General features: G+C 45.9%; 1 protein-coding gene across 2 annotated transcripts in view; it reads left to right on the top strand.

Annotated features, from left to right (window-relative positions):
- Window positions 1-1,094: 1,094 nt before the first annotated feature.
- The window catches only part of TP53BP2 (tumor protein p53 binding protein 2), a 52,964-nt gene continuing 42,740 nt past the window's right edge, over window positions 1,095-11,318 (top strand). For both annotated transcript variants that reach the window (XM_066380916.1, XM_066380875.1), the window contains exon 1: window positions 1,095-1,417. In XM_066380916.1, coding sequence (XP_066237013.1) covers window positions 1,391-1,417 — 27 coding nt within the window. In that variant the 5' untranslated portion in view covers window positions 1,095-1,390. The remainder of the gene's footprint in view (window positions 1,418-11,318) is intronic.

Raw genomic sequence — 11,318 nt, 5'->3', positions numbered from 1 at the left:
GAACTTCACCAGAAGGAAAACTCCTGGAGTTAGGTTCCTCGAGCCTCCTCCCTGGAAGGTGGCAGAGGGTGCCAGGACCAGCTCTGATACTCTTTCCAGGTGAGCCACTGCACTTTTCCGGCGTTGCTGTTCTCCCTGCCAGGAGGGAGGACAGTAGGAATTCCAACATATTCTTGAGCAGCAAAGAAGCTTCTTAGAATGCTGCTTTACACATTTTTAACTTTTTCTGGTGGGGCTTTATTTTTACTGTGGTAAAATATACATAAAATTTTACCATCTGAGTCATTTTAAAGCACTTTTTGCAAGTTACAGAAAGTTACATATGAGTTTGAAATTGGAATTTGGGCTCCCTGACCTGTGGTGGCATGGTGGATAAAGTGTCCACCTCCCATGCTGAGGTCGCCAGTTCGAAACCCCAGGCTTGTCGGGTCAAGGCACATAGAAGTGATCAATGAACAACTAAAATAAAACAACTACAATCTCGCTCTCTCTCTGCCTCCTTCACTCTCTAAAACCAATAAATAGAACATTTAAAAAGAAATTGGAATTTGGGCCACTGCCTCCTAACCCAGAAATGTGCCGTGGGCTGAACCACTACCACAAATCTCCATTTTGTTGGGGCCCGGAGGTCCTTCTGGCCTCCAAGCAGATTGATCCTCCCTGTGCCCAGTAGGTCCTCCCAGGAGGGCCGTCTTCTGACTTTGCGGAGCCCAGCTGCCGAGGAGTAGACTTAATCCAGGCACCTGAAGCTCGGCCCGGGATCCCTGGGATCCCCAATGCCAAGTGTTCATCCTCTTGCACAGTTGGATGCTACAGCGGAGTTATTGTCCTTTGCTCCTTGGGTGTCTTTAGTTACTGTTTATCTTCCGGGGGCCCCCGCTCCCGGAGCCACAGACTTCGCCAGGAGGTGCGCGCTCCAGTCGCCTCCTGCGCGTCCCCGGCCACTCATCTTCCGCAGGAAAGAAAAGGGTGACGGCTCCCGCCTGGCGAGTGCCCGCTGCCCCGCCTCCCACTCCCCGCGGCCAGCGCAGGCGCGCGCTCCCCTGCCCGAGCCTCCCCTCCCCCAGGCCCGCCCCGCGTGGGGGCGGAGCCGGCGCAGGCTTGGCGGGGGCCAGGCTAGGGATTAGTTGGTTTAGGAGTGGTGAAGGGAGCCCGGCCATCGGCCATCGAGCGCAGAGGAGACAAAGCCGCGTTCGGGCCCCGCGGGGGTTGGACCCGGGGCTCAGAGGCGCCCCAACCCGAAGGGAGGGCTGAACGGACCTGCGCGCCGCCTTGCAACAGGTCCGCAGCCTCCGGGGTGGCCTCGCTCTGTGTTCCCCTCCCCCGCACCCCGCGACCCCCGGGGCGCCGCTGCCCCTTGGCTCCGGGCTACCGTGAGCCACCCGCTTCGATGCGGTTCGGGTCCAATATGATGCCGGTAAGTGGGCTGGAGAACTGGGGCCGGGACGTCGGGTCCGGAAGTGTGCGGGGTCGCGGGCGGGGTCCGGTCTGCGTCCACAGAAGGGTCCCGCGCCAATCCAGGGGCCTGAGCCCGCCGTGGGGCATGTAGCGAACCTCTGGGAAGCGGCCGCGGCTCCAGGCTCCGGGTTCCCACCGCGAGCCCAGGAGGGCGTGCGGAAGCCGGAGACCCTGCACCAGAGGAGGGTACCAGCAACTGCTCCGTAGCTACCACTCAAACTTTTCTTTTTCTCTCTGGCTGGGTCCTGACTTTGCAGTGTGAAGGTCAAGAACAGAACAGGGAAACCGGGAATCTTATTACTTTGTCTTAAAAACAAAAACCAAAACAAACCAAAAAACCCAAACAGCTTTCCGTTGGAGTGAAATATATTTATACATACTGAAAAGAGTGCCCTGGCTTTCTTTTTAATTGAATTCCGATCTTGGTATCTGCAGTAGCAGCCAAACTGCCCTATCTCTTTCTGGAAAACTGGTTTTAGTAAATGCAATCGCAAAGTTTTTGATCGCAGTAAAACGTCTGCGCCTTTTCGCTCTGAGAGGATTAATTAGTGAGTGAGTTCTTCCTGGGCTCCTCGGGCTTCCGACGTGGCCTCCAGGCCACAGGTGTATGGCAGGTTTGAAAACATTTTTGAAATGCCTCTTTCTTTCGACGGTCGGTCGCACAATCTGGAGAGTTGCAGTGGCTTATGCAGACTTGATCACAGTGTGTTTTCTCGAGGAAATTGTCTTTGTACCTCTCCTGCTGAAGAAGGATCATCTTGTAGTCACCCGATGTTTTCTCATGGCTTCATTTGTTCAAACAAAATAAAAACTTTTACTTTTATTCAGTCTGTGCCTTGAAGTGAGGACACATTTTGTTTATGTGCAGTCACAGATGCAGGGTATAATCATTTTGTCCCCTGCCTGGCCTCTTCTACTTGTGTCTTAAACTTTCATGTAGGGGACAAACTGAATTTATTGGACTTGATAATTGAGTATAGATGGTTTGGGATATTTTGTCCTGCCAGGAGTCAAGGAATTGAAAGTGTCAATAGCAGTATGCGTCCTATTTTAGTTCGATACCTGGTTATGAAGTTAGGTTTGTGATGCGAATGCTCAATAAATACAGACAACGGAGAAGGGGAAAGGCTTTTACTCTTAAAATGCTTATTCCTGGGATTTATCAATACATTTCTTTATCTAGAAATAACTCTTCCTGGCTATCTGGATTTTTCCTAAAAATAGGAGAGTACAGTTGGTTGTTGCAATATGATTTCTTCCTTAAAGATCAGTTTTGTTGAAGTATCCTTTGGGTTTTCTTCACACTTGTTTCCTCCTCTCAACTGCATACCCAATCATAAGAATTTGTAAAAAGTTACACAGCTCTTGAGACTATATTTGATTTATTAGCATGGTTCCTCTGGTTCTCTTTCTAATATCAGAGTAGAATTTTAGCAGAGAGATTGGCATTGTGATGTGGTGGCATGAGTACCACCTTTGAAGCCAGACTGACCCTTAGTACTTGCTCAGCTACTACCGCCGTGACCATAGGCTTTTTTCTTTTTTAAGGATTTGTCCCTCAGTTTCATCATCTGTAAAATGGGGTTAATAATAGTACTGAGCCCTTAGGGTGGTTGTAAGGATTAGTTTACTGTTCAGTGCCTAGCTTGGAATAGATGCTGGTTAAGAGCTTTTCCTGAATTTATGATATTGGTTAAACTGAGGTTCTTATCCTTGCAATATATAAACGTATAAAAACAGATTTATTTTTCTTTTTTTGCGAGGAGAAAGAGAGGGAGAGAGAGAGAGAGAAAGAGGAACACATAGGGACAGACAGACAGGAAGGGAGAGAGGTGAGAAGTATCAACTTTGTTGTTCATTGATTGCTTTCTCATATGTGCCTTGATGGGGGGGCCTGCAGGGAGGGGGCTCCAGCTGAGCCAGTGACCCCTTGCTCAAGCCAGCGACCATGTGCTTCAAGTCAGTGAGTGACCTTTGGGCTAAGCCAATGACCATGGGGTCATGTCTATGATCCCGTGCTCAAGTTGGTGACCCCATTCTCTAGCTGGTGAACCCACACTTAAGGCAGATGAGCCCACGCTCAAGCCGGCAACCTCTGGGTTTCAATCCTGGGTCTTCAGAATCCCAGGCCAATGCTTTCTTCCCGCTGCACTATTGCCTGGTCAGGCTGAAACAGATTTTCATTTACTAACCTCATGCTATATGTATCTTTATGCTGTAATGTTTGGGGTATTGCACATAAGACTTAAATATGTTTCTCATCTCCAGCTTTTAATATGGACTTTATTCTAGCATTTAGTGAGGTTTTGAATTTACTTTGAAAAATCTAACCAACTTACCAGGAAAAGCATTATGCTTACTGCAGAAATATGGACAGTCTTAGAATGTGGGCAGTTGCCTTGAGATGCTTTTTTGTTGTGGCGGTGACGTGAACATAATACCAAAATGACCATTTTAACTGTTTTTAAGTGTCCAGTTCTGGGGCATTAAGAGTATGTTTCTTAGATTGCTTTTAAAGGCATTCTAAAGGTCACAATTTGCTGTGTAGACAGCATTATATTAAAAATGTGCAAATAAATTGTATTCATGTGTTTTCTCACCCAGTGGTAAAGCATCAAGTGATTTTCTTTCATGAGGGACTTGAAGTGATAATTGGCCCAAAACCAGGATGGGAAGGTTCATTTTAGTAGACTAGTAAAAATAAGTAGACAGTGTTGAGAATCACAATAGAGGTAATGATGAGGTACTGCAGAAATGGGTGTGCTAATTTCACTCATTTTCAGATACTTGCTGCAGTCAGTATCTCCAGTTCTATGATATTTCTGCAACTTGGCCAAGAGAAACTGATTAATCATTCATTCACACTTGACACCTTGTTTTTCATCATTAAACAAGGATTCATTTGCAGTTTGAAAGCATGGCTTTTTAGTGAGCTGCTCTCATTGTATTTGATTATAAAAGAGAAATTATTAAAAGCAAAATTTCTCAGCTGTTTAAATCATACCAGGTATCTTTCTTCGTTACTGTCATTTCATGAAGTGTTATAGTCCAACACTTTTGTGTGTGTGTGTGTGTGTGTGTGTGTGTGTGTGACAGAGACAGAGAGAGGGACAGATAGGGACAGACAGGAAGGGAGACAGATGGGAAGCATCAATTCTTTGTTGTGGCACCTTAGTTGTTCATTGATTGCTTTCTCATATGTGCCATGACCAGGGGGGCTATAGCAGAGTGAGTGACCCCATGGTCAAGCCAGCAACCTTGGGCTTCAAGCCAGTGACCTTTGGGCTCAAGCCAGTGACCATGGGGTCATGTCTATGATCCCACGCTCAAGCCATTGACCCCACACTCAAGCTGATGAGCCCTCGCTCAAGCTGGCAATTTTGGGGTTTCAAACCTGGGTCCTCTGTGTCCCAGTCTGATGCTCTATCCACTGCGCCCAGTCAGGCCGGATTGATATATTTCTAAAGATAACTGTGCAGCCTATTCAGCTCCATGGACCAAGAAGCTTCACTTCTGCTTAAATAGTATATTAGTGTCATGTAAAAGTCTGGTTTTATTGTACATATTTTACAAACTGAAATTGTGTTTTGAGATTAAAAAGCTTTCAAGTATAGCTTTGCGATATTGTATTTATATGACTACCATTTGCTGAAAGAATTCCTTTTTGTAGTGGAGTAGTATTATAGCAAGTTAGCTTAGGTTTGTTCCAGAATAAAGTTTAAGGTGGGTTCTCTATAGAATTGTAATTCCCAAAGGCTGCTAAACAAAGCATGTGTTTAAAAAAAATGTGTGAAATGTCTCACATTTCATGCGCTATAGAGAAATTTGTTGCCTTGGGATTTCTGTATTAATTACAAGCCAAAAAGCATTTAAAATTTTGTGAGGTTTTAACTATTTCAGGAAAAAACAAAATTAAACTTTATAAAGAAACAGCATAAATGCACAGTTGCTTATATTTTAAAAGTTAACTTAGAACAATGGGGGGCATGGAGGGTCATTCGCTCAGACACTGCTTCTAGGTGAAACTGTTTCTCTCCCCCTCATGGTCCCTGCTCCCCAACAGCAGACAGTAAAAACAATAAAACCTCTCTTTTCTGGAGCTTTTAAGGAACACTGTAGACCTCTATCTCCTAGTTATCCACCATAGTGTGTGGCACTCTTTAAAAAGTCTTTCTAAAGCTAATTGAACACTGAGCCCTTCAGCTCAAATAGGGTAACTACATACAGGTGCACGATAGAATTTACCATATGTATTATAAACCGCTCACCAATCTTCTCTACTAAGGATCTCAAAGAAGAGTGGGATGCATGAGTTAGGAATCCAGAGGGTTCTATCAGCTCATGCCATTTCAAGTCAGACATTACTGAAATACTTCTTTTTTGATGCCATGTTAGGTACTGAAGAGAACATTCTTCTGTAATCAGAAGTCATTGAGAAAAGAAAACAGATGACAGACTGGGTATGAAATGTATACTTATGTTGGAGTGGTAGGTGTGACATTAAAATTCTACATCTCATTGGGGAGAGCCAAGAAATTTTAGTCATTAATAACTCTTTTTTTTTTTTGTATTTTTCTGAGGTTGGAAACGGGGAGGCACTCAGACAGACTCCCGCATGCGCCCGACCGGGATCCACCCGGCATGCCCACCAGGGGGCGATGTTCTGCCCCTCTGGGGCGTCGCTCTGTTGCATCCAGAGCCATTCTAGCGCCTGAGGCAGAGGCCACAGAGCCATCCCCAGCGCCTGGGTCATCTTTGCTCCAGTGGAGCCTCGGCTTCGGGAGGGGAAGAGAGAGACAGAGAAGAAGGAGAGGGGGAGGGGTGGAGAAGCAAATGGGCGCTTCTCCTGTGTGCCCAGGCCGGGAATCGAACCCGGGACTCCTGCACGCCAGGCTGATGCTCTGCCGCTGAGCCAACCGGCCAGGGCTCATTAATAACTCTTAAAACACTTCATATACTTGTCTTATCAAAAAAAAATTATCAAAGAAATGCAAATTCTAAACATGATTAGATCGAGTAAAGGAAAAGTAGTTTCATTAACTCAGCAACCGTGGTCACTTTTAGCTTTTTTTTTTCCTACATAAAGTTTATACAAAAACAAGATTACTCATTTAGATGATAACAGAGCCAGATTTTCATTGAAAATGTTCATTTGGCCACCCAGTCCTGAACTTTCACTTTTGAAATACAGACTTCAGTTATTTTTCTAGTGTCAAATTGATAATTAGGACGACTTTACTTAAAACCCAAAAATTTCAACTAAAAATCTCTAAGGCACAAGTTTAGAAAGATGGTGGAAAACCTGACTGACTGAACCATTACAGAATATGAGTTTCAACTACTAGTGGTAATTTAATGATAAAACATGGTTTGTACGGTTTGCTGACCTTGCACAGTGGAACAAACCATTTCTGTGTGAACCAGTGGGGCTGACAGACCTGTGTGCTGATTTCCTGCCCAGAGAAGGTGTGGAAGCATCGCCTGAGAACACTTTCTGTGCCCAGTGATTTAAGTTGGTCATCCCATCTAAGCCCTTTATGACCCTGTGATGTGAATCTTCTCATTTGGCAGATAAGGAATCTGAACCCCGGGGGGTCTCTAATTTGCTCCTGGTCACTCCGCATCAATGAGATATGAATCCAGGTCCTCCTGCAAACAAATGATCTTGGAGAATGCAGTGCCTCTATTAGAATTATTTTTATTTATTTATTTATTTATTTTTACTTTTTTATTTATTCATTTTTAGAGAGGAGAGAGAGAGGTAGAGAGACACACACAGAGAGAGAGAAGGGGGGAGGAGCTGGAAGCATCAACCCCCATATGTGCCTTGACCAGGCAAGCACAGGGTTTTGAACCGGCAACCTCAGCATTTCCAGGTCGACACTTTATCCACTGCGCCACCACAGGTCAGGCTCGATTAGAATTCTTTTATGTACTACTGGACAGGAGAGACTACGGTGATGATGACCTTTTGACTAATGATTACTTTAAATTCTGCTTTCTAGAGTATAACTGTAATTATTCTTGAAGTAGTAAAAGGAAAACAGAGATATCTTTCCATATATTAATCCAAATGGGAGGAGATGATTGGTAAATGGTTCTCTTACCAGGTTTCGAGTGATACGGTGGAGATTAGCTCACCCCTGCAATGGAAGCATCTTAGTGACTATTTTTTTTCCTACCCTAACACTTCCCTAGACTCCTCAGCTCTTCTGCCTCTGCAGGGAAAGAGAAGAAGTGTAGTAATTACCTTTTGAATGAGGGGTGTTGGATAGTCTTTCAACAGGGCTTGAAGGTGGCTATGTAGGAAAGAATCTCAGAGGTGGAATAGTTGTGTTGGGAGACGTGGAGGAGAGGGCATCATAAAGCACTGTGTGAGGTTGCTATCATCATTCCTCAGCTTTTTCCAGAGGCTTGAATGGTGCAGCAGTGACCCAAAGGAATGCCCACTGCTGGTGGGATGTCAAGATGGGGGTGCCATGCCATGGTCTCCACTTGCCGCTTCAGGGGTTGTCTGTGCGGTGGGGGTAGGGGTTGGGGTAGTTCCCTTTAGTCAGATGCATTTTTTGGAAATAAACTAGGAACTGATGCTGAATGAAATCACATTGAATCATTGTTCTTCATTCTTCTTAACCTGTTGATTATTATTATTTTTGTAGAGACAGAGAGAGAGTCAGAGAGAGGGACAAATAGGGACAGGAAGGGAGAGAGATGAGAAGCATCAATTCTTTGTTGCAGCTCCTTAGTTGTTCAGTGATTGCTTTCTCATATGTGCCTTGATGGGCGGTGGGGGGAGGGCTACAGCAGAGTGAGTGACCCCTTTCTCAAGCCAGTGACCTTTGGGCTCAAGCCAGTGACCTTGGGATCATGTCTATGATCCCACGCTCAAGCCAGCGACCCTGCGCTCAAGCTGGTGAGCCCATGATCAAGCCAGCAACGTCAGGGTTTCGAACCTGGGTCCTCCGTGTACCAGTCTGATGCTCTGTCCACTGCGGCACTGCCTGGTAAGGCTTTGGATGGCCTTTTTGGGACAATATCTGTAACATCTGTTCAACAAGTATTTGTAAACATCCAGTATATTCCAAGTACTTTCTAAGTGCCACAAACATAGGAAAGATAAGACAGATTTTATGGCCCTTACCTTTCCTGGAACTTAGTGGGGGGCTGATGGGAGGTGGGAAATAAGGAAACATGAGAGTCAGGTTGAGGTGGGATAATGCAACTGGGTGGCCAGGGAAGTGACAGTCCAGCTAAGACCTGAATGACCCGAAGGAGCTGGGTCTGTGATTTGTTGAGTGGAGCATTTCAAGTAGGCTGAATTCCTAGGGCCTATGCAGGCCTGGAGGCTGCTTTGGAGGCCACGAGGCTGGGCTTAGTGGTGGGAGTGGGGGGATGGAGGGTAGGGGTCCGGAGTGAGGGGAAGAGGGGAAGAGCACAAGAGCTGAGGTGAAGGGAGGTAGGCAGGCTGGCTCTCCGGCCGGGGTGGGGAGTTGAAGTGTCATAGGAAGGGATGTGGTGGCCACGGGAAGAGCTTGAAGCAGTAACTGACATGATCTGCCTGGAACGGGTCACTGTTGCTGTGGAGAGTGGGATTGTGGATGTGACAGATGGAAGGAGCTGGGAAGATGGGAAGCCCAGGGAAGACAGAACCACTGAAAGTGAATAAAAGTGTTCCTCAATCACACCAGGGGCCCAGCTGATGGCATGAACTGGTTGTGAACTCAGCACAGTTTGTCACAGGTTCTAAACATCCAGAAGCCCCAAGGGTGAGAGAAGAGACAGTCATACCTACTCTGGGGTTGGGGGGGGGAATCAAGAGGGGCTAGGGGAAGACAACTCCCATGGCTGCAAGCTCCTAACTGTGGGCTAGCAGTGGTCGGCAAACTCATTAGTCAGCAGAGCCAAATGTCAACAGTACAACAATGGAAATTTCTTTTGAGAGCCAAATTTTTTATTTTTATTTTTATTTTTATTTTTTTGAGAGCCAAATTTTTTAAACTTAAACTATATAGGTAGGTACATTGTTATTAACTTAATTAGGGTACTCCTAAACTGGCCTTTGCTAAAACTGTCCTCAATCTGATTGAGCCGCATGCGGCTCGGCAGCCGTGGTTTGCCGACCACTGGGCTAGGGAGAAGCCAGACTTGTTATATCATCAGAGAGCGCGGAGGGGCTTGGGGAGCTGCCTCTCTTCTGCCACTGGGGTTCTTTTCACTGAGCAGAGTGTGTCAGGTTTCTTAAGCCATAACCTTAATGCTTTACACCGACATACTTGTGACCACATGACCGCACTGCCTGGGGGAGCTTCTGATGCTTTCACCTAGAAGTTCCTTACCCTTTTATAAAATCAGAGCTACAAAGTAGCCCGTAATTAGGATACTTAAGAGAGAGCTGACGTTAATTCTAGAAAGGGTCTCCTCCAGCCAGTGTTTTTCTGTATCACAACAAGACCTAGATGATAACTGCGAGCTAGTTTGTGACATGTAGGTCATTTTTGGGATAATAGGTTGATTTCCTGAAAATGGAGCTAGCTATTTAAGACAGCACTTTATGCTAAAGGGAGGCAGGGTTCTTCGCTGGCAGGTGTGCTTGTTGCTTTCAGCTGCCGCACTGCCCTCCCCTTCTTCCATTTCTCCCATAGCTTCCATCACTGTGTCAAGGTCCCTCCTCTCTGGGCCTTGGCTGCCTCTTCTGCTTTACCCCTCTCTCGCCCAGGCTGTTGTAATCCTCCCTTTAGTTATTATCTTACCTTTACGGTTCTCAGCCCCTTTAGTCCATTCATGGTTGGTCTTTCTGAAGTAGAAATTTGTTTCTTTCCTCTCCAGAATTCTTCCAGATTGGCTTGTTACATTATTATGGCATGCAATGCAGACTCCCTAGTTAGATAGAAAGTGTCTTTATTGTCTAGCTCCATGGATTTTTGACTTTTTATGCCAGCGATATACTTTCATTATTTAGCTGCACAGTGGAAGTGATTGAAAGACTCAGAACACCAAATAAGCCGGCATTTCAAACACAGTGTCCCCCATGGGAAAGGAGTAAGGAGAGCAAGTGCTTCACTGGGACGAACGTTCCAATGGGTGGGGAGAGCATCCCCCTCCCCACTGCTCAAGTGGCCTCTGTCTGGAGCTGCCTCACACCTACACAGAAATGCCATCAGGACTGTTTGGGGGCTTGAGGTTGTGTTTTTCTTTTGCTCCCTGAAAGTTGTACCTTGTGTTATGTTGCTGTCTGTGACCTGCCTTTTGCTATCTGATTCCGTGTCTATGTGTAAACAGGAGTTACACACTGAACATTTTTAGCACACCTGCAGTTTGAGATGAGCCTGCCCTTTCTTTCTTGTCCCACCTTGCCCCCACCTTCACGTTTCAGCAATTTCAGGGTTACAGTTTGACAGCATGCCAGTTTTCCCGTGCCCCTGTGCCTTCATGTGTGATGTCTTTCCGCCTGGACGGTCCCCTTGCTGTTTTGTCTTGCTCATCCTCGGGTGCTCAGCTTAGCTGTACTCCCTGAAAGGGGTCGGCATTCTTTCTTCTCCTCACCAGCCTTCATGGCCTTCCATGAGGAAGTTGTCACCTCTGTGTGTTTGTTTGCCTTGTCCCACGTTGTTCGTGTGCTCTCAGGGGCACAGACCGTATCTTTCATCTTGGAAAGGTTTTGGGCACTCAGCACGGTGTTTGACGTGAGGTCAGATTTAATCAATATTGTGTTAGTGAATGAATGTTCTTAGTTTTGATTTTCTTATGGTGGAGGTAGTTCTCGCTCACTTAAATTTAGGTCCATTATTGCCTTTTGAGTTTTCTTAAAGATTTTCGGAGATGAAATCTTTGACAATGGAGAAACACTTCCAAAGCAAAGT

This window comes from Saccopteryx leptura, chromosome 1, assembly GCF_036850995.1.
Source record: "Saccopteryx leptura isolate mSacLep1 chromosome 1, mSacLep1_pri_phased_curated, whole genome shotgun sequence".
NCBI lineage: Eukaryota > Metazoa > Chordata > Mammalia > Chiroptera > Emballonuridae > Saccopteryx > Saccopteryx leptura.
Note: the sequence above shows the minus strand (reverse complement) of the source record. Positions and strands in the feature narration are given on the sequence as shown.